Genomic DNA, 23,127 nt, shown 5'->3' with positions numbered 1-23,127 from the left:
GGCGCTGTAGTGTTACTTCACACAGAGGCCCCTGATGAAACACCCTTTCTGCCTTCTCTGCTCTGTTCAAGCAGAGATTCCTGTTGGCTGTGAACTACCACTGCGTCCACTTACCACGTGGATAGAAACAGCCAATAAGTTCAAAGGTTCCCACACACTTTTAGCTTCTTTATGTATTCTAAGAGAATGATGTGGCAGAAAGGTATACTTGCTCTCATACTTATGAATCACTCATATTCAGAATAATTGCGAATTATAGAAGAGAAAGACAGTGATCTGTGCACTAATTATCCCTCTTAATGGTGTGGGTGGGAGGAGCCCCAGGAGCCCCTTTCCTTTGGTGCTAGTCATTGCATCCCTGCTACGGAGGGAGCAGCTCGCTGCCTTTCGGAATGTTGCTGCTGTTGAAATGTAGGCGTTTCCTGCATGATATGGACCCCAAGCATACAGGGTAGAAGTCTTGTTAATTAACTTCATTAATGGTTTAAGCCAAGAAATACCTGTTTCTCATATCTGAGAAAATAATTGCCTACATTCAGGTCTGTGGCCCTGGCCTGGCAGCCTTCAGAAGAGCCAGCATTAGGCACCTTTCCCCAAGTAATCACTACAAACCCTAACTACCACTTAGTGATGGCCCCACTTTATCACCAGTGACATCGCACTGAAGGGTACATGGCTCACTGATGAGACAGATTTATGTCCATGTTAGCAGCCTCACATTCCTAGAATGTTGAGAGGAAGCTGGATTATTGGTTCAGACACTATATTTCTTGAGAATAAAATACTAAGTTGATTTAAAACAATAAATATAAGAGCTAATATACTTTTGTTATAGGATCAAGTGTGCTCTCCGGTACACAGAAAACAGCAGAACCATCTGAGACGTGTTTTGCAAGCCCATCCTTAAGACGGCAGAGTATTAGAAAAGATGGAAACACAGAGAAAGCTCCCAGGAACATCAGTACAATGACTCATTTGGAGATGAGAACTCGGGGGTTTTCACCAGAGCCTCTGAAGACGGTGTCCAGTGCCAACAAGCTCAGAAGATCCGTGGAGCTCAGAAACGCAGAGGTGCCCCGGGTGGAGAGCAAGACCGAAGCAGGAGCAGACGCTGCCCGGGCCCTCCCAGGAAGACGCCTGAGGGAGACGCCCCGGGGAGGACAGGCGGGGGGCCGAGAGGAAAGTGCCCAGTCAGAAGGAAAGGGTGGCAGGGTGACAGATGGAAGGAGATCGAGAACTGGGGGCCTGAAGAGTGAACCCACAGCCAGCCTCACAGACCCGGAGAAGACACTCAACGTGGAACCCTGGGAAGACCCGTCGGGTAGCCAGCGGCTGCCCCGAACACCAGGGGGCACCCAGGAAACAGTGAACGAGGAGGAGGAAGCCACTAAACTGCCCTGTGGAACTCCTCTGCCCAGTCCAGCAACTCCCACCGCCAGTGGGAAGAGACGGCGCAAGAGATCTCTGGGAAAGGTGGATGTACAGGAGGAGGCCTCTGCGCTGAGGAAGCGCGCCCACCTGCCAACAGAAGCCACGCACTCCCATGCAGCGCCAGGAGGAGATGAGGAAAGCACTGGGGTGTCGAGGGGAACTCCAGAGCAGAAGGAGGACTCAGTGGTGTATGGAACTGGAGTGAAGAGGGGGCCACGAACTCCTAAGAAAAAGACCCAACCCCTAGAGGACCTGGCTGGCTTCAAAGAACTATTCCAAACCCCAAAACACATTGAAGAGTCTATGGCAGCCGATAAAACAAGATTGCTAGTCAAATTGCCCGAACCAGGACCTGTGGGAACCTCAACAAGCACAAAAACACAAGTCAACACGCTGCAAGGAAGAGTAGATGTGAAACAAGAGTGCCCTGCACCAGAGAGGCTCAGAGACACGCCCAGGGAAGCCAGGCACACAGGCAGGGCGTCAGGAGCGGGTGGCAGTGCAGGCAGAGCTCTGGAGGCCTCTGCACAGCAGGCCCTGCTCCCAGCAGCAAAGGTAACAGGGAGCAGGCGGCAGCCAGGGACACCCAGGGAAAAGGCCCAGCCCCTGGAGGACCTGGCTGGCTTCCAAGAACTTTTCCAAACACCAGGCCGTGGCAAGGCCCTGAAGGCTACTGGAGAAACCACAGATGTACCTTGCAAATCTATAGAACCAGAACCCAGGGGTACTCCAACACCCTCCAAGAGACGGCCAAGGACAAGTCTGCAGAAAGTGGAGAAGGAAGAGCTCTCAGTACTCAGCAAACTGTCACAGTCACCAGGCAGAGCCATGCACACACCCACAGGACCCGTGCAGGAGGAGAAAGGTGCCAGAGCACTTGGAACTCCAAGGCAGAAACTGGACCTGACTGACAACCTAAGTGGACTAAAAAGACAACGACGCACACCTAAGGAAAAGGCCCAGCCCCTGGAGGACCTGGCTGGCTTCCAGGAGCTCTTCCAAACACCAGGGTGGGACAAGGACCCAAAGACTCCTGGAGAAACCAGAGATGCACCTTGCAAATCTGCAGGGTCAGAAGGTGTCAGAGCAACAGCAAGCACAAAGAGAAGGTCTAAGGCAGGTGTGGGGAAACTGGAGGAGCAGAAAGAGCTCTCTGCACTCAGCAAACTGTCACAGTCACCAGGTAGAGCCATGCACACACCCGCGGGACCCGTGCAGGAGGAGAAAGGCACCAGAGCACTTGGAACTCCAAGGCAGAAACTGGACCTGACTGACAACCTAAGTGGACTGAAAAGACAACGACGCACCCCTAAGGAAAAGGCCCAGCCCCTGGAGGACCTGGCTGGCTTCCAGGAGCTCTTCCAAACACCAGGGTGGGACAAGGACCCTAAGATTGCTGGAGAAACCACAGATGTCCTTTGCGAATCTACAGGACTGGAACTAGTCAATGCACCAGCAAGCACAAGAAGACGGTCTAAGACAAGTGTGGGGAAAGTGGAGGTGAAAGAGGAAACCTCTGTGCTGAGGGAGCTCACACAAATGTCACAGGAAGTCACGCAGACACCCAGAGGTCTGGGAGGTGATGATAAAGCCATCAGAGCTTTGGAGGAACCTGCACAGCAGGCCCTGCGCCCAGCAGCAAAGGTAACAGGGAGCAGGCGGCAGCCAGCGGCACCCAGGGAAAAGGCCCAGCCCCTGGAGGACCTGGCTGGCTTCCAAGAACTTTTCCAAACACCTGGCCGTGGCGAGGACCCGAAGACTACTGGAGAAACCAGAGATGTACCTTACAAATCTACAGGACCAGAACCCAGGGGTACTCCAACACCCTTCAAGAGACGGCCAAGGACAAGTCTGCAGAAAGTGGAGGAGAAGGAAGCACTCCCAGCACTCAGCAAACTGTCACAGTCACCAGGTAGAGCCATGCACACACCCACAGGACCAGTACAGGAGGAGAAAGGCGCCAGAGCACTTGGAACTCCAAGGCAGAAACTGGACCTGACTGACAATCTAAGTGGACTGAAAAGACGACGACGCACCCCTAAGGAAAAGGCCCAGCCTCTGGAGGACATGGCTGGCTTCCAGGAGCTCTTCCAAACACCAGGGTGGGACAAGGATCCAAAGACTCCTGGAGAAACCAGAGATGCACCTTGCAAATCTGCAGGGTCAGAAGGTGTCAGAGCAACAGCAAGCACAAAGAGAAGGTCTAAGGCAGGTGTGGGGAAACTGGAGGAGCAGGAAGAGCTCTCACAGTCACCAGGCAGAGCCATGCACACACCCACAGGACCCGTGCAGGAGGAGAAAGGCGCCAGAGCACTTGGAACTCCAAGGCAGAAACTGGACCTGACTGACAACCTAAGTGGACTGAAAAGACAACGACGCACCCCTAAGGAAAAGGCCCAGCCCCTGGAGGACCTGGCTGGCTTCCAGGAGCTCTTCCAAACACCAGGGTGGGACAAGGACCCAAAGACTCCTGGAGAAACCAGAGATGCACCTTGCAAATCTGCAGGGTCAGAAGGTGTCAGAGCAACAGCAAGCACAAAGAGAAGGTCTAAGGCAGGTGTGGGGAAACTGGAGGAGCAGAAAGAGCTCTCTGCACTTAGCAAACTGTCACAGTCACCAGGTAGAGCCATGCACACACCCACAGGACCCGTGCAGGAGGAGAAAGGCACCAGAGCACTTGGAACTCCAAGGCAGAAACTGGACCTGACTGACAACCTAAGTGGACTGAAAAGACAACGACGCACCCCTAAAGAAAAGGCCCAGCCCCTGGAGGACCTGGCTGGCTTCCAGGAGCTCTTCCAAACACCAGGGTGGGACAAGGACCCAAAGACTCCTGGAGAAACCACAGATGCACCTTGCAAATCTGCAGGGTCAGAAGGTGTCAGAGCAACAGCAAGCACAAAGAGAAGGTCTAAGGCAGGTGTGGGGAAACTGGAGGAGCAGGAAGAGCTCTCACAGTCACCAGGCAGAGCCATGCACACACCCGCGGGAACCGTGCAGGAGGAGAAAGGCGCCAGAGCACTTAGGACTCCAAGGCAGAAACTGGACCTGACTGACAACCTAAGTGGACTGAAAAGACAACGACGCACCCCTAAGGAAAAGGCCCAGCCCCTGGAGGACCTGGCTGGCTTCCAGGAGCTCTTCCAAACACCAGGGTGGGACAAGGACCCTAAGATTGCTGGAGAAACCACAGATGTCCTTTGCGAATCTACAGGACTGGAACTAGTCAATGCACCAGCAAGCACAAGAAGACGGTCTAAGACAAGTGTGGGGAAAGTGGAGGTGAAAGAGGAGACCTCTGTGCTGAGGGAGTTCACTCAAATGTCACAGGAAGTCACGCAGACACCCAGAGGTCCGGGAGGTGATGATAAAGCCATCAGAGCTTTGGAGGAACCTGCACAGCAGGCCCTGCGCCCAGCAGCAAAGGTAACAGGGAGCAGGCGGCAGCCAGCGGCACCCAGGGAAAAGGCCCAGCCCCTGGAGGACCTGGCTGGCTTCCAAGAACTTTTCCAAACACCTGGCCGTGGCGAGGACCCAAAGACTACTGGAGAAACCACAGATGCACCTTACAAATCTACAGGACCAGAACCCAGGGGTACTCCAACACCCTCCAAGAGACGGCCAAGGACAAGTCTGCAGAAAGTGGAGAAGGAAGAGCTCTCCGTACTCAGCAAACTGTCACAGTCACCAGGCAGAGCCATGCACACACCCACAGGACCCGTGCAGGAGGAGAAAGGCGCCAGAGCACTTGGAACTCCAAGGCAGAAAATGGACCTGACTGACAACCTAAGTGGACTGAAAAGACGACGCACACCTAAGGAAAAGGCCCAGCCCCTGGAGGACCTGGCTGGCTTCCAGGAGCTCTTCCAAACACCAGGGTGGGACAAGGATCCAAAGACTCCTGGAGAAACCAGAGATGCACCTTGCAAATCTGCAGGGTCAGAAGGTGTCAGAGCAACAGCAAGCACAAAGAGAAGGTCTAAGGCAGGTGTGGGGAAACTGGAGGAGCAGGAAGAGCTCTCACAGTCACCAGGCAGAGCCATGCACACACCCGCGGGACCCGTGCAGGAGGAGAAAGGCACCAGAGCTCTTGGGACTCCAAGGCAGAAACTGGACCTGACTGACAACCTAAGTGGACTGAAAAGACAACGACGCACCCCTAAGGAAAAGGCCCAGCCCCTGGAGGACCTGGCTGGCTTCCAGGAGCTCTTCCAAACACCAGGGTGGGACAAGGACCCTAAGATTGCTGGAGAAACCACAGATGTCCTTTGCGAATCTACAGGACTGGAACTAGTCAATGCACCAGCAAGCACAAGAAGACGGTCTAAGACAAGTGTGGGGAAAGTGGAGGTGAAAGAGGAGACCTCTGTGCTGAGGGAGTTCACTCAAATGTCACAGGAAGTCACGCAGACACCCAGAGGTCCGGGAGGTGATGATAAAGCCATCAGAGCTTTGGAGGAACCTGCACAGCAGGCCCTGCGCCCAGCAGCAAAGGTAACAGGGAGCAGGCGGCAGCCAGCGGCACCCAGGGAAAAGGCCCAGCCCCTGGAGGACCTGGCTGGCTTCCAAGAACTTTTCCAAACACCTGGCCGTGGCGAGGACCCAAAGACTACTGGAGAAACCACAGATGCACCTTACAAATCTACAGGACCAGAACCCAGGGGTACTCCAACACCCTCCAAGAGACGGCCAAGGACAAGTCTGCAGAAAGTGGAGAAGGAAGAGCTCTCCGTACTCAGCAAACTGTCACAGTCACCAGGCAGAGCCATGCACACACCCACAGGACCCGTGCAGGAGGAGAAAGGCGCCAGAGCACTTGGAACTCCAAGGCAGAAAATGGACCTGACTGACAACCTAAGTGGACTGAAAAGACGACGCACACCTAAGGAAAAGGCCCAGCCCCTGGAGGACCTGGCTGGCTTCCAGGAGCTCTTCCAAACACCAGGGTGGGACAAGGACCCTAAGATTGCTGGAGAAACCACAGATGTCCTTTGCGAATCTACAGGACTGGAACTAGTCAATGCACCAGCAAGCACAAGAAGACGGTCTAAGACAAGTGTGGGGAAAGTGGAGGTGAAAGAGGAGACCTCTGTGCTGAGGGAGTTCACTCAAATGTCACAGGAAGTCACGCAGACACCCAGAGGTCCGGGAGGTGATGATAAAGCCATCAGAGCTTTGGAGGAACCTGCACAGCAGGCCCTGCGCCCAGCAGCAAAGGTAACAGGGAGCAGGCGGCAGCCAGCGGCACCCAGGGAAAAGGCCCAGCCCCTGGAGGACCTGGCTGGCTTCCAAGAACTTTTCCAAACACCTGGCCGTGGCGAGGACCCAAAGACTACTGGAGAAACCACAGATGCACCTTACAAATCTACAGGACCAGAACCCAGGGGTACTCCAACACCCTCCAAGAGACGGCCAAGGACAAGTCTGCAGAAAGTGGAGAAGGAAGAGCTCTCCGTACTCAGCAAACTGTCACAGTCACCAGGCAGAGCCATGCACACACCCACAGGACCCGTGCAGGAGGAGAAAGGCGCCAGAGCACTTGGAACTCCAAGGCAGAAAATGGACCTGACTGACAACCTAAGTGGACTGAAAAGACGACGCACACCTAAGGAAAAGGCCCAGCCCCTGGAGGACCTGGCTGGCTTCCAGGAGCTCTTCCAAACACCAGGGTGGGACAAGGATCCAAAGACTCCTGGAGAAACCAGAGATGCACCTTGCAAATCTGCAGGGTCAGAAGGTGTCAGAGCAACAGCAAGCACAAAGAGAAGGTCTAAGGCAGGTGTGGGGAAACTGGAGGAGCAGGAAGAGCTCTCACAGTCACCAGGCAGAGCCATGCACACACCCGCGGGACCCGTGCAGGAGGAGAAAGGCACCAGAGCTCTTGGGACTCCAAGGCAGAAACTGGACCTGACTGACAACCTAAGTGGACTGAAAAGACAACGACGCACCCCTAAGGAAAAGGCCCAGCCCCTGGAGGACCTGGCTGGCTTCCAGGAGCTCTTCCAAACACCAGGGTGGGACAAGGACCTGAAGACTGCTGGAGAAACCACAGATGCTCCTTGCAAAACTATAGAACCAGAACCCAGGGGTACTGTAACACCCTCTAAGAGCTGGCCAAGGACAAGTCTGCAGAACGTGGAGGAGAAGGAAGAGCTCTCACCAGTGATAAAACCAAAGCAAATCTTAGGGGATGCTGCACATACCGAGGCGGAATTTACAGGTGATGATAAAGGTGTTAAAATGGTCAAGAAACCTGTAAAGCGGAAACTGGACACAACAGAAAAAGTAACTGGCAGCAAGAGGCGCCGAGGGGCAGCTGAGGGAGAAGCCCAGCCCCCGGAGGACCTGGCTGGCTCCAAAGATCCAATCTCAGCACCAGGTCCCTCTGAGGAACCCACAAGGGACGAGAAGACCACAGAAACGCCCTGCAGATCTCCACAACCAGAACCAGGGCACACGCCAGCAAGCACAAAGGGACGGCCCAGGACACGGCTCCGGACAGCAGAGGTGAAAGAGGAGCCCCTGGCAGTGAGGAAGCCAGCGCGGACATCACGGGCCACCAGGCACACGCACACGGCACCAGGAGGTGAGGACCAAGGCAGCAGAGCTTCTGAGGGGTCTGCACAGCAGGCCCGGGCCCCAGCAGCGAGAGCAACTGGCATCAGGCGGCTGCGAGGGACAGCTGAGGGCCAGCCCCTGGAGGACCTGGCTGGCTCCAAAGAACTGATCCCAGCACCAGGCCCCACAGAGGGATTGGCAGGTGAAGGAAAAACCACGAAAATACCCTGTGAATCCCCAGAAGCAGAGCCCGTGGCAACCCCAGCACCCCCAAAGAGACAGCCCAGGGCAGGGCTCAGGAAAGCACCTGTGACAGAGGAGGTCTCAGTGCAGGGAGAGGTAGCAGGGACCTCAGGGGGACCCGTGCACACACACCCAGAACCCAAAGGTGATAGTAAAAATATCAACGTGCTCAAAGAACCTGTAAAGAGGAAACTGGATCCTGCTGCGGGTACGAGGGGCAGCAAGAGGCGCCGAGGGGCAGCTGAGGGAGAGGCCCAGCCCCTGGAGGACATGGCTGGCTCCAAAGATCCAATCCCAGCTCCAGGCCCCTCTGAGGAACCCACAAGGGACGAGAAGACCACAGAAACGCCCTGCAGATCTCCACAGCCAGAACCAGGGCACACGCCAGCAAGCACAAAGGGACGGCCCAGGACACGGCTCCGGACAGCAGAGGTGAAAGAGGAGCCCCTGGCAGTGAGGAAGCCAGCGCGGACATCACGGGCCACCAGGCACACGCGCACGGCACCAGGAGGTGAGGACCAAGGCAGCAGAGCTTCTGAGGGGTCTGCACAACAAGCCCTGGCCCCAGCAGCGAGAGCAACTGGCATCAGGCGGCTGCGAGGGACAGCTGAGGGCCAGGCCCAGGCCCTGGAAGACCTGGCTGGCTCCAAAGAACTGATCCAAGCCCCAGGCCCCTCTGAGGAACCCACAAGGGACGAGAAGACCACAGAAACGCCCTCCAGATCTCCACAGCCAGAACCAGGGGACACACCAGCAAACACAAAGGGACGGCCCAGGACACGGCTCCGGACAGCAGAGGTGAAAGAGGAGCCCCTGGCAGTGAGGAAGCCAGCGCGGACATCACGGGCCACCAGGCACACGCGCACGGCACCAGGAGGTGAGGACCAAGGCAGCAGAGCTTCTGAGGGGTCTGCACAGCAGGCCCGGGCCCCAGCAGCGAGAGCAACTGGCATCAGGCGGCTGCGAGGGGCACCTGAGGACCAGCCCCTGGAAGACCTGGCTGGCTCCAAAGAACTGATCCCAGCACCAGGCCCCACAGAGGGACTGCAACATGATGCTCAGAGTCGAAAGAGCACTCCAGAGCGAACAGCTGAAAGAGCCAAGCCTCTGCTGAGGAGCTCGAGAGTCCTTAGGGCCCCTAAAGGAAAGCCAGTGGGAGACCGAGAGGGCAAAGGACACCCGACAGCACCGCGAAGCAGAAGCAACATGTCCCTGCCCACGGGTCAATCTGGAGCAGATGGACTTCTCGCAGGAGTCGGGGCGCCGTGCTCAGAGACTGGGCTGCAGGATACGGTGCAGGCCAAGGCAGTCCACGGGAAAAAGAGGGCCGCTCCCAGGAAGAGAGGCAGATCTCCTGAGCCCCTGATAATCAATAAGGATCTAAAAATTTTAATAAACAGAATTGAACCCGTGGAAGATCACAACTCCAGCAGGGAAGCGGGAAAGAGGAAACTCAAAGTGGAAGACTCGGCGCCTGCGGATAAGGTGATGGCAGTGCTAAGTACTCCCCGGGTCGTCTGGGGCCAGCTCCTTCTTGTGTAGTAGTGGGCAGATATCTCTCCCACAGGGGTGTCTACCAAACAGGATCAATAACTATTGTCGGGCGAAGGCAAGGGTCTTTGGGGGGATCCATGGAGGGAACAGGCTAATTCTGAGTCTGAAAAGTACCAATCAAAATGATGACTCAACCTGAACGGTGTTTCAGGGAGTGCGTGACATATTCATATTCAGTTTGAGAAATTGAGGATAAAGCAGGTGGATAATTGCGTTCCATGTTTAAAATACCCGAAAGGTCAGGGCAGGGTTCAAGGAGAGTGTGTGACAGTACTTTAACAATGAGGAGAATATTATACTGCATGTGTACCCTTGAGAAGAGGAACTGTAAGATTGCCACGCAGCATCCCCCAGGAATGCTGAATTGCCCTGTGCTTTAGTGTGACCATTAAGAAACAGCAGTTCACTTGCCAACTCTGTGATGTAAGCAGCAGCATTTACATGTGGCACGTTATATTAGGCATTGTGATTGAAGTTTATTCTGAATTTCTAATTTGTAATTTATCAGTAGGGATCATTTCTATAGGAACAAAGTTGCAGAGCATTAGCTTGAATATCCTAGATAACTCGTGTCTTAGAAATTGGGAATTGAGGGGCGGGGGTTGTGGCTCAGCTTACCTAGCATGTGTGAGCCACTGGGTTCGATTTTCAGCACTGCATATAAATAAATAAAGAATAAATGTCCATTGACAACTAAAAAATATTTAAAAAAAAAGAAATTAGAAAGTGCGAAATATGCAAATGATTTTTTTTTTTAATGTCACTTTTCTTTTGAAAATTTTTCTCTGTTAAATTTTAAGATTTGTTTTACTAAGTTTCAAAATTTTGTTTTCCGGTTTTTCATTTCTTTAGGGAATTTTGCTGCGAACCAGACACCAAAACACAACTGAAGGAGAAGAGCCAAGACCAGAGATCACTGTATCAGCAGAAAAGATGAGAATAAAGAGAGAGGGGAAGAAACCCACGGAACCCTCCCAGGAGGTGGGGCTGCAGGGCCCAGGTGATGGAGACGAGAAAGCTGAGTCCAGGGCCAAAGTCAGGGGAAAGAGAGCTGGAATTGGGAATCAGATTTCCCAGCCTCACACAGCAGAGGAGGAAGTGACGCAGAGAAGTGTGGGAGTCCCCATGAAGAACCAGGAAGAGAAAGGAGCAGCTGCAAATTCAGACTTCAGGTGTCTGAGGTCCAGAAAACCAGGCATGCAGCCTAGTCTGGAGAGTGAATCTGAGCAGAGAGTCACTCGAGGTGCCAAGAGATGTGCAGAAAACCTAAAGGTAACTAATTATATACATACACGCAGAGAATGGGTGTGTTTATGCAGTGTTGCAAAGGCCAAAGAGAAGCACATACATAACGTCATGTTATCAGCTGACCATTAAAACTTTTAGAAGTACTAATCTAGGTCACACATTTTGTCCTGAGTTGTATTTTCTTTGGGAATTCCACTTCCAATAGTGAATGCAGGTCATGGAAGGCTTCATTCAGGATGGGCTGGGAATGTACCAGGTCATCCCACTGTCTGACTGCTTGTGACATAGCTCTCACTAAGATGGTATGGAATGTCTTCAGTCTATCCTGGGTTCTGCAAAACTTGCTGAGGAAAGCTGGTCCTGTCTGGACCCTTGTTTAGAAACACTGAACAAACAAAGGCTGGGGGGTCCAGAAGGCAACTAGCACTGTGTTAAGTTCCATGCAGGGGAGTGGGTGTGACATTCCCCTTCCCCAGGAAAAGAAGTCCATAAAACCCTCCCAGGAGGGTCAGGACAGTATCTGACCTACCTACCGGAGCCACTTCTAATTCCAATAACCCACAGTGCATCATTAAACTCATGAGTGTTTTCCTGGAGAATCCTTGATTGAGCTGGAGGCCTGTGGTCCCAGCTGCTGTGGAGGCTGAGGCAGGAGGATTGAGAGCTCCAGGCCAGCCTGGGAGACCTGTCCCCCAACCCTCTGCCCTCTGCCCAAAAGTAAAATGAATAGATACGAAAAAGGGCAGGGTGGACAGGAGGGGTGTGTGTGTGTGTGTCTGTGTGTGTGTGTGTGTGTGTGGCCTCAGAGTTGCTCTCAGCACACACAATCTGGACCTAACACTGGCCTATCCTGAGATCAGTCAGTGACAGAAGGTAGCAGTGGCCACCTTGATATGTCAGGTGCAGGTGTCCGACTGGCACACCCTTGGACAAGCCAGGAATCTTGAGCTGATACCACCAAGGATGATACAGTCAGACTCCCAGGTGCCCCAAGACCATCAGTGAGCTGGGTAGGAAGACTCCTGCCTCTGGTGGTGGCAGGAAGCCCTAGTGGGGGTATTGATAGAAGGTTCCAGAGAGGGAGGAGGAGAGGCTCAGGAGAGAGTGATGTCCAGGAAGAGGTTGTAAGTCAGAAGCTGTGCCAGGGGCTGGCCGGAAGCAGAAGCCACCTGATGGTGGCAAGGCATGGTCCTGCAGGCCTCAGTAGCCTCACGAGTTTAACAGTGGCCCTCGGCGCCAATTTTACCCAAAAGGTCGGGCTGCAAACATGTACACGCTCTAGTGTGGAAGGTTGTGCTTCATCAGAGTGGAGCTGAGGAGTGAAAGCCACCGCTCTTCTCCCTGGGATGATCCTAACCCCACAGCAGCCTGGCCCAAGGGAGAGCCAGTCCTGACAGTTTTGTCAGGGACACTCTGGCCTCTTCCTTGTCACCCACCAGCAGCCATGAAGACTCCCAACACACAGTGATGGGCTTCTGCAGGGTTTCTCACCCGGCGCCCACCATGGGCTCCAGCTCTGGCTGTCCAGAGGCCCAGACTGCTTCTGTAAGAAGTCGGTTTCTCCAGGTACAAGTTCCCAGCTTGGTCACATTTTCTGTGTTCCTTCCCCCTTAGGGGAAGCAGACAGGAACCAAGGGCTGGTGGAAAGTTGACTGGGGGCAGGGTGGGGTGCAGGGACACGTCCTGGCATTGATGAGAGAAGCAAAGATGGTCTCATGTGGTGAGTAATGTTGAGGCTGAGGAAGGACCACCAGGAGGGGACAGGAGGGGACTCTGGAGACCAGGGCTGTGGCCACAGCTCAGCATGGATGTGTGAATTCACTGGTCTGAGAAAGGTTGTGTGACCTGGAGAGGCAGAAATCTCATTTGTTGTAAGCTGGAGTAGTGGTCAAAACTCTGACCTGCATTCACCTGGGGTCTTGTTTAGTGTCCCTTTCACCCTAGAGTCCTGAAGGAACAGCTACAAGTGGGTGAGGTGGCCTGTGGACATCTAAGACGCGTGATGGGGTCCGTCCCTACCTATTTGCTGGTAGAGCGGGACTCAACCACCATGTGCCCACCCTCTGCTATCATGGTGCTGGGCCCTTAGTGCTTCCTGCCTTTTGACTACAGGTTCTAGAACTCGACAAATAAGTACACCTAGATCTTTCTTTCACTCACACCAAGCTTTGTGTCTTGAATTCTAGGCTTGTTTCACTACCGTGTGATTTTGTCATAGTGCTGCTTCTCAGGAGTGTCTACATCACACTTGCTCTTCCTTGTGGGTTTGGGGAGGGGTCTGTGTTCAGCAGCATGCAGACCCCAGGGCTGAGGTTCTGTCTGAACGGCTGTAGTCATCTTTGTGCCTTTAGAGTTGATCTGCTTAAAAGGGATGCTCCATCTCCCCGCCCTTCTGGAGGAGACTCACTGCAGGACTGCTCAGGTCACACTCTGTCCAGAGATTGTCCCCTGGGGTGGTTTGCTTTTGGTTTAGGAGATTCACATTTTTAATCCAGGTTGAATTTATGTTTTCTAAATGATATTTTAAGTTTAATAATAAAAAGTTTAGGAAAGAAACTACTTTTAAGGTGATTTATCTGAAAACAAATCTCTAACCTCAAAATGAATTTTTTTGAACTAAGGACCTGCACAAATTCTAATAATAATTTGCATATTTTTTAGAGCAGGGTTCATTACAAAAATCATTATTTTAAAGTACTTAAGAACTGTTTTATTTTCTTTACACAGGTTAAGGACACAGTGGACACCAAGAAACTAAGGAGCAGAAGTCACCGGCACAGGGAAGATATTTAGCAAGTAAATTTAAGAGGGAAAATATATAATAAAGTTAGTTTAGTGTTGAATTTTTAGTATAATTTTTGATACCAGTATAAAAATGAATTGTGTAAATAATAATATGGGTGTGTTTAAGAGAAGAAAGAATTTTCAGGCTCTGGTTTGTCTTTATAACCCTGCAAGGGGTCCACAAGGGGCATTGCCGGCCAGTTCCTGAGTGGTAACGATTCATGTTTGGGGCAGGTGGACAAAGCATGTTTGCTCCATATTGCAGAATAAAGCCCTGATCCTGATGTCAGTTTTGGCTTCTTTGTGGCTTGTGTCGTAGTGTATCCTCTTTGGTCATGTGAGAGTCTGTGTCTTGCATATAGTTTGAAAGGTAAGAACTTCTTGGCAGTCATCAGTTAATCAGCAATGCCTGAGTGATTAGACCAGTGGAATTTACAAGAGTCTACCATAGGGAGCATTCTGGGCCGACATTAATTAGGCTATTGGTCATGTTTGGTGTCCTTGCCCTTTAGGGTAATGGAGCCAATGGGGGGTGGTTGGCGATCCTGTCTTTGGAGTCATGGGGTCCTGTTAGGGAATGATCAGGGGTTTGCTTTTCCACTGAATCTGAGTCTGCCCAGGGCTGCTCTTGTCTGAGACAGTCTCTGCCACAGCATTTTGGGGCCATCAGCTTGTGTGCCACTCCATTCCAAACTACATCCTTCCTGGGTTCTGCTCCCATGTCAGACTTTTTTCCTGAGTGCGCCTGCCTGACATCACCGGGCACAAGAGGTAATACAAACTCCCTTAGAGGAGAATCCATCTAGGAGGGAGCATGGAATTCCTTCACACATTATTCCCTCTCTTTCTTGTGAGCACACGTTTCCTGAATCTCGTTTTAAGCCCAGATATCTCAATTTTAGACCTGTAGACAACTTGCATATATCTTCCTATTTCTACCTTGTATTCTGTTCCCTTTCTGTTTTCTAAATCAGAAAATAGCACACTGTCCCCCGGGTAGCTGTCTGCACCCTGTCCAACCACCTACCTGCCCTTGTCAGGTGTGAGGGTGGCAGCAGACTGGATATGGAGCCACATGGTGTGATGTGCCCATGAAGGGTGGTGCCTGTCCCATCCATTTTTGTCACCCTGTGTCTGGTGTGGAGCCAGGTGCACATTCTACAGGTACTAAATGAAGGCAGGAGCCTGGAGCGGCTGGCTGGACCCCTCGTGGTCAATTCTACGTTGGCTGCCAAGAGAAGCTGTGATGGTGACAGGTTATTCTCAAAGGAGGCTGCAGAATGGGGCTGGGAAGGGCGTCTAGAAAGCTCCACCAGGGCAGAGGCAGTTGTGCGGCCACAGAGGAGTGGGGCTGTGCCCAGCACAAGACACAAGGCCCTTCAGGGGAGCAGTGCTGGGTGCTGTGTCCTTGGTTGACCTGAGCCTTTAAAGTCCTCGCTGTCACACACCGTTGCAGGTAGCTGAGAGCCGGCAGCCTCTGGCCACAGTGCCCACTCACTCACCTTTAGGGGCTGTGCTGGGTCAGAGCTAAACTTTAAAGTTTTAAAATCATTGTATGTAAATTAGTTCCCACTTCCTGATGTAGGGCACTTGGTGTGCACGTATGTGGGGCACTGGGCATTGACCTGGATCCTCATGTATGCTACGCAGGTGCTCCACCACTGAGCTACACCCAGCCCCTAATGCAGGTCTTGTCTATAAGGACTTAAGGCACAGAAATAAAATTAAGAAATGTGAAGAAAGAGACAGAGGCTGGTAGTCAAAGTAATGGTTTATCCTCGCATCTGAATGTTTTAGATCTTGCAATTTGCATATACAAAGAATTCAGCAACATTCACTGGCATTATACTGAGAGCAAGATCAAATCATAAATCTAATAAAAGAAAATATGATAGTTGGAATTGTCATACATACATATAAAGACTGCACATAAATTATGCACAACTTAGTTAAATAAACGAAAATGTATCAGTTATCATACATTTTAAAAAATAACATGGGTATGTCTCCAAATGCTGAAACACAGGTATCAGGCTCATTTTAAAAAGTTTTTAAAAACACATAAAAATACCTTTGAAAACACCAGTATGCATTCTTCATCTGTCTAGCACATCGAGAGAATAAATTAAGTCACATAGTGACCACGGAGCATTCTGATCAGAACGGGAAGCTTCTGATCTCTATTTGGCATTTGAACGCAATGCATGCAGCAGAGAAAGGCGGAGGGGCCCTGTGGTGGCCAGCCCTGGGCCGTTGTGTTCTGTACACTGGACTTTCTTTGACTGAGGGAAGAAGAGATGAATGTGCCAAGTGCACAGATTAGATGCCAGGGCTTCCAGCTGTACTCCCTCTCCGCACAGCTGCCCAGGGAGAGGGTCTGAACTTGGCCTTGGGGGAGGTTGCAAGGCTGTAGGGACCAGCCCCTGTGAAGGCAAGTCTGCCCAGACTGGGAAGGGACCCTACATCCACAGGAGGGTGGCTTCTGGTTGTTTCTGGAAAGGGATAAGTTTGGGAACAGGCAAAACCCAAAAGGGGACACCTGGGATAATCCCTGGGATGGTCCCCAGGGATGGGGGTGGGGGTCAGATAAACACATAAACAGGGCACTTTCCTGAGGACACTTTCCCTGCACATCTACCTTAAGGCACTTCTTGATACAAGAGTTGCCAGGTAGACCATAAAAGGGCTTCAAGAATTCTGACTACCAGCTCCTAAATGGGGACGGAATTCCTGGCCCTTGGCTTTGACGTTAAACTCTAATAAATCACCAGCTCGACAGTGCCCTTGCCAGGGGCTGAATGAAAGTACATGGCCCTCTTTTTCTCCTTTAGTCAAAGAAAGGCTCAGGGCTTGGGATGTTAACAATGGAAAACAAAAGTAGCAATTGGCAAGTTACAGAGAGCTCCTTCCTTTCGGGTCTTTCCCCAGGTGCCTGACTGCTGCAGAGGACAGGGTGCAGGCAGCTTGCCGGGCCTGGTGCAGTGCGGTGGCGGTGGCAGCGGTGGCGGTGGTGAGGGAGCAGGCTTTCCTCCTTCCAGAAGGGCAGCTACTGTGGTCCCTGGGGCGGGGCTCTGAGCCGTGGGGAGGGAGAGGAGCTTGGTTACCTATGAGCCTGTGGAGGACAGTGACTGAGCCAGTCACACCTGCATATACTGTAAACGAACAGGGGATAAACAGTGCAGCAGGTGGGCACCCTGGGTTCTCAGTGAAAATGCCAAATAAGGCCACTATAATTTCATACCTCTTTTAAAAGCAAAAAAAAAAAAAAAAAAAAGTACCATAACTGCACATGTTCAATGCTTTCAGTATGTCAGACCAGACATCTGCTGTTAATACTGTGCTCTTCTGCTAGGTGCCTGATGGCCATGGGAAGATCATAGCCGAGGTAGAGGTTTGGACACTCATTCCCCCACCTTCTCCTCTGCCCCTCAGCCAATCCCATTGGCAGCAGGATCACTATTATTACCTAGTGCCAAAGGTCTCAGCAATATTTCCATTCAAAAATAAGTTAAGACTTTAGATTAAGGATTTCTCTGTCTTTGTTTTTTATTAAACATTGAAGAGTGGGATGTTTAAAAACTGTACAAATCTAGATTTTTTTTAAGATTTCTTTTCTTACAAACAATCTTAGCTTTTTACAAGAAACTTTTAAATACCAAAATGCTTCTCAGAAAATTTACAGTGTGTTTGTGATCATCCTCGGATGTCTACCCAAATGTGTGCTCCTCGACTGTGCGTGCATAAGACACTGTATGTTTGGACGGGAGGATTCTGCACTGAGCCTACAGGCCTAGCTCAAGGCCTGCACAGGCAGCTGCCATGCCTAGGAGGGAGAAGGAGAATGCTCTGGGTTGGACAGACAGATGGACCATAAGTGGTGCTTTGGGAGTGTAGCCCCCATGGCTGACTTTGCTATACCCAAGGCCACGGGTGGATGGACGACCTGGCCATCATCCATGTCATCTACAAACATGGCTCACACCGCAGCCTCTTGAACACACAGCCACTGACCACACTGCTGTGTTGTGGGCCTGGATTCAGGTTGGAAAGTCTTAGACCTTTACAATGGAAAGATAAATCACGTGGCTGAGGCTGAGGATTTTGCAAAAGTCCTTAGTGCATTGCTTTCAGAAATAATGCTGTTGCTCAGGGTTGTAAGATCAGCACTTGGATTCTCACTATTCAACTGATTTCTGAGTCCTCAACTGTCTTGACAATGGCCTTTGTGTTTAGGGTCTTGCATAAGCACACTTGGCATATTAAGAATTCCAACATTTAGAGATGCACAATGTGTGAAATTACATGATATGAATCTAATGAAGAATGAAGGTATTTACTGATATTAGCAGAAATATATATTTTGTGGGATATTATTTGACCTTAACATATTATTCCAATTTTTAAAAAAAGATATTTAAGATTTAATAACTTTATAGCAGGTGGCCTTTAAAGCATGACAAAATATATACAAAGAAATTAGGAAGGGCATTAATGTCAACTATGAAATAAATTAACATAATTTTTACAAAATATACTGACAATTAAATTAAAAAATATTTTAAGGCAGGAATCTTCATTTGAAATTAGCATAATCAGAAAATATATCAATAAAATCTTGTACCACTTTGTAGCAGAATTCATACTGTTCCTGAAAAGAAAAATAAGAAACAGTGAAATGATGCTTCAAAACCCATATTTGACTACTCATTAAAATAAAAACCATTAAAAAAATTAAATTCTGCCTGCTTACTGAAATACCGTCTGCCCACATGCATATCAGCTTCTGTAACACAGTTTAGTTTTCAGGCCCATAAAAATTTCCAAATAAAGCTTTTCCTTTCATAGAAAGTGTCAGGATTTAGTTTCAGATTAGTGCATTCTCCAGTAGTTCAAGTAAAATATCTTTAGTTCTTATATTTAAACTGTAAAACAAACATTTTTTAAACAAAAAAACCCCAAAAGTTCTATCAGATAAAGTTCATAATGTAACAAAAAGTATTTCATGAATGTTAAATAAAACAAAGATCTGGATTATTGCAAATGTAAATTTACTCCACTAGAGGACTTGGTTTCATGTGACTTTTACTAGAAGTCAAAAGAATAACTGCCTTACATTTGTGTAAGGCATTTCTGTTAGTATGACCTTGTACATATTGCCAGGCTCCTTGTCTCAGCCACCCCATGAGGGTGACCATCCCGCACTGCCTGTGGTGACCATCAGTGGGAAGAAAGGAAGGTGAAGAAAATGATAATTGCTGAATTTTTCCTGAAAAACCTACTGAATATTCAGACAAGCAAGTGGACATAATCCAGCACAGGCAGAGGAGGTTCTCCAAAGGTTCCAGTGACAGCCGACAGGGGTGATCCTGCCTGTCCTGTAAAAGGGGGCAGCTCACGGGGCACATGTGAACTGGGAGCCTTAGCCAAGGGCTCAGGAGGCCAGAGAGGCTGGGAGCCGTCCTCAGCGGCCTCCTCTCTTCTTTCCCAACATATGGGATGCAGCCTCTTCAAATCACAGGTCCAACAAAGGTCAGAACATGCCCTAAAGACGGCAAACCTCAGCTGCTCAGCCTTTCCGGGAGTCTCAGTATGATCAGGATGGGATGGCACATGGTTTCCAGAAAAAGAAAGTAGGACCAAAAGCCTGGACCTGAGAGTGCATGAATGCCAGTCCCTGCCAAACTCAGTCCAGGATGCGGGAAACAAGACTAAGTGGTCAGCAATTAGAAACTGGTTTGTGTGCCAAGTCAACCTGCACCAGTGAGCCTCTCTTTACCCAACTGAGGTTTTGCACCCTGTGTTCTTTGCCCAAATACCCTGCTAAGAGACAGGTCTGGCAGCACAGAATAGTGGTTCTACCCTTTAATTCTGTAGTCAGGTAGGTTGGGTTTGAATCTTGTTCTGACACGTAAAACCCGAGCAGTCTGCTTGACTATTCCAAAGGGGATGACTGCAAGAACATGCCCCGTGGACATCAGGATACGCAAGGAGACGAGAAGGATGTCTGTAAAGTGCCTGATACCTGATAGTCATCACGCAATGGCCGATTTGTCCCTATTTGTCTGCTCGTTGGCCTCTGTTTTGGAAGGCACACTATGTGCTGGATGTGGGGGTGTGAAGCTGCCACTAGGCAGGAGAGCCAGAAAAAAATCCCAGGGCAGCTTCCCAATGAGGGGGACAGGAGGAGCGGGGGAGAAGGGATGAGGGAGCAGAGCTGGGATGGCAGGGCACTTGGACCTGATGCACTGGGCCAGACAGGAAAATTACATGAGCCATTTACTCTCAGAGTCCAAGGAAGTTCTGCAAGCAGCTTCTCTGCAAGATGATCTTTGGTACAGTTGCTGGTGCCTCCCCTGGGGCCAGGCACTAGTAGAACTTGAAAGCAAATTTTGCACAGTGGCTTAAGGACAGTGCCATCAGCCCATTTCCCACAGAAACCCCAAAAGCAGAAGGAGCTTGTCCAAGTCGGCAGAGCCTTGGGAGAGTCCCATTGTGGCCAAGATGTTGTCCTGGAGGCCAAGGGTCACAGGGTTCTCACAGTGTATCTTTCTCTTATACTTATGACTGCTCAGGCAGGACTAGAAGATGCCCAGAGGGAGACCAAAAAGGGGTTCTTATTAAATTCTTAGTAACCATTATGATTGCTATTATTTTTATTAACACGTATTAACTGAACGAATTAATGGAGTTCATTTGATATTTCAACACTTTGTGGAGTGCTCTGTGCCATTTTTCCCACACCCAGCATTGTTCAGCTGTGACATGTGGGGCAGGAACTACCAGGAGGCAGGTGTAAGGCACAGGAGGCATTTCCTCAGAGCCCCACAGGGACCAACAGAGCTGAGACTAGGGCCAAGGCCAGTGGAGAGCTCTGGGTGCCTCATCCTTCCGACTGTTGCCAGCCATCCAGGTTCCCAAGGGGGTCAGAGCTTGCAGGGTGCAGAGACCTACAGTGCAAGGGATCCAGCAAGCACCAAGCTCCTTCCAGTCCAGGGGCTCTCAAACTTGGGTTCACTTTGCTACCAGCTGTGGGACTTTAAATAGGCTGATACCTGGGTCCCCCAATAGGGGATTAGATTCCACTTAATTGGTTTGAGGGGCCATTTGGGCAACTGGAGGCAAGTTAAAATCTCCAGGTGAGTGTACCCTGCAGCCAGGACAGACAACCCTGGTCTCAGTCACCAAGGCACACCTACTCTTGGCTCAGTGGTTGCTGTGGCTGCTGTGCCCTGCTGTGACAGGAAAGCTGTGGGAAGGTCCTCTCTCCTCCTTTCTTTCAGTGGGGACCAGGCTGCTCAAGGCAGCTTTGTGCCAATGTGGAGAAGGAGCAGGCAGGGAGGAAAAGTCCTAAACCAGGGAGCTTTAGGGAAAATGAGGAGCTCTAACAGTCTTAAAATCATACCTTCTGGTGTAGCAAGTGCCCTTCCTGAATTTGGTGAGGAAGACTCAATTCCCAAAGCAGGAAGCATGTAACATAAGACAATGTGTAGGGCAATCATCTACCAGCTGGGTCCCTTATGTCCCTGGGCAGGGTCTTGAGGTTAGGTGAGACTCTCCAAGGAAATCAGACCAACTAAACGCCATAGTGTAAGAATGAAAATGACAAGACATTTCGGTGCTGCTTTTGAACTTGATAATGATGTGATCTTTAAATGTGGTGGAATTTGTGGGCAAGCCCCTCCTCTTGGTCTTGCCCACAGGACAGAAGTGTGTGAGACCCAGGAAGGGAGGGTCTGCGGCTTCACTGTGGAAAGCTGCAGCGGCTCTCTGCCCCGGGAATCGCACCCTCCGCCTCCCCACGCTGGAGCACCTTTCATGAAACAGACATCAAACACACGACACAATCCTCCACTCTTCTGGAAACATCCTTATCGTTCAGGTTCTTACCAGGGTTTGCACCATGTGTGGCCTCTGAAGTCGTAAGCTCTTCACAGCTTGAAATACATCTAAGAGTCCCTCAGCTTTTACTCGTTCCAAAATGTTGCTGAGGGCTATGAATGTACCTGTTCGCCCAGCTCCCGCACTGTGGACAGAAAGTACGTGGTGATGATCATTCAGCTTGTACACAGAGAGCTTACAGCCACCCCTGCACACCAGCACGGAAGGGACAGTCACTGGAAAGGAACAGAGTTTGACTGGATCTTTAGTGATCTTTCCTGGAGCTGAGTTTCTGAGCAAGATTCAGCAAACCTACCATTGCCAGAGCACGTCCCCATTTACAGGAACCAGCTGGTTTGTGAAATGAATCAGTTACAGTTTTTAAGCATTTCCCTTTTTCCTTGTGCAGACCAGGGGTTCCCCAAGTGTGGTTCAGGGAGCAGTGGGCTCAGCATCACCTGGGAACTCATTAGAAATGGGAACACTGCCATTCAGGTCCAGGGAGGGAGGAGGATCCTGGCCCACACCCTCCTTACTGTGCAGGCCTGTCTTCTGGAACAGGGGACCTGAAAAGTGGCACTTAAGGGATGTTAAGACAGCAGGTGCTCACTGCTGAGGGTGGTCAGACCTCGGATTTCCAGCAGTGAGCGTGGAGTGAATGTGAATATCCAGGGCCAGATGCTCTTAGTGTAGCCCAAGCCAGAGGCCGACAGGAGGTGGGACTGCCCAGCCTCTTCCAGCAGCTCTGACCTGCTGTGTTGCCTTCTCCCACACCTGCCTTTCCTCAGGTGGGACCCCTTGTGCCCTCGATGTGCTGAACTCTTCAGGAAGCCGCGCCTTTCTACTTTATTCTAAATGACCTCTGCAAAGCCCTCTGGAACTGAGCGCCAGGTGTGAGCTCCGCTTCCTGGTCAGGACAGGAGTGCACTCAGGTGGCCTCACGCTGGGAAAGAGTCCCACCCCTCTTAGTTAGGCAGGGGCTCTGGTGGCCACACTCTATGGGGCAGCGGGTGGAGGAAAGGCAGGTCATAAGAAGTGGGAAGTGAAACAGAATCACAGCTTTAGAAGCAAATCATCACCACCAAGAATGAAACACCCCAAACCCAAGTCGGCAGAGCCTTGGGAGAGTCCCATTGTGGCCAAGATGCTGTCCTGGAGGCCAAGGGTCACAGGGTTCTCACAGTGTATCTTTCTCTTATACTTATGACTGCTCAGGCAGGACTAGAAGATGCCCAGAGGGAGACCAAAAAGGGGTTCTTATTAAATTCTTAGTAACCATTATGATTGCTATTATTTTTATTAACAGGACGGACGGCCTGTTGGGGTTAAGGTTATGGAGGGCGGGTCTTCAGATCTGGCGGGATTTACTCTATGCTCTCTGCAAGGTGCTGTCAGGTCCTCCAGGGGGAAATCCACTGCCTCCAGGGACAC

General features: G+C 50.8%; 2 protein-coding genes across 3 annotated transcripts in view; one reads left to right on the top strand and one right to left on the bottom strand.

Annotated features, from left to right (window-relative positions):
• Positions 1–13,944, top strand: part of Mki67 (marker of proliferation Ki-67) — a 28,051-nt gene extending 14,107 nt beyond the window's left edge. Inside the window, exons 12-15 of the mRNA XM_077799133.1 lie at positions 836–7,447; positions 7,814–9,717; positions 10,639–11,058; positions 13,762–13,944. Of these exons, the coding sequence (XP_077655259.1) occupies positions 836–7,447; positions 7,814–9,717; positions 10,639–11,058; positions 13,762–13,827 (9,002 nt within the window). The 3' untranslated portion in view covers positions 13,828–13,944. The remainder of the gene's footprint in view (positions 1–835; positions 7,448–7,813; positions 9,718–10,638; positions 11,059–13,761) is intronic.
• A 4,438-nt stretch (positions 13,945–18,382) lies between these two features.
• The window catches only part of Ptpre (protein tyrosine phosphatase receptor type E), a 72,669-nt gene continuing 67,924 nt past the window's right edge, over positions 18,383–23,127 (bottom strand). For both annotated transcript variants that reach the window (XM_026384234.2, XM_026384235.2), the window contains 2 exons: positions 21,706–21,841; positions 18,383–18,466 (listed from right to left, as the gene is read on the bottom strand). In XM_026384234.2, coding sequence (XP_026240019.1) covers positions 18,392–18,466; positions 21,706–21,841 — 211 coding nt within the window. In that variant the 3' untranslated portion in view covers positions 18,383–18,391. The remainder of the gene's footprint in view (positions 18,467–21,705; positions 21,842–23,127) is intronic.

This window comes from Urocitellus parryii, chromosome 5 (genome assembly GCF_045843805.1).
Source record: "Urocitellus parryii isolate mUroPar1 chromosome 5, mUroPar1.hap1, whole genome shotgun sequence".
Classification (NCBI taxonomy): Eukaryota; Metazoa; Chordata; class Mammalia; order Rodentia; family Sciuridae; genus Urocitellus; species Urocitellus parryii.
This window is presented reverse-complemented; position numbering and strand designations above follow the sequence as displayed.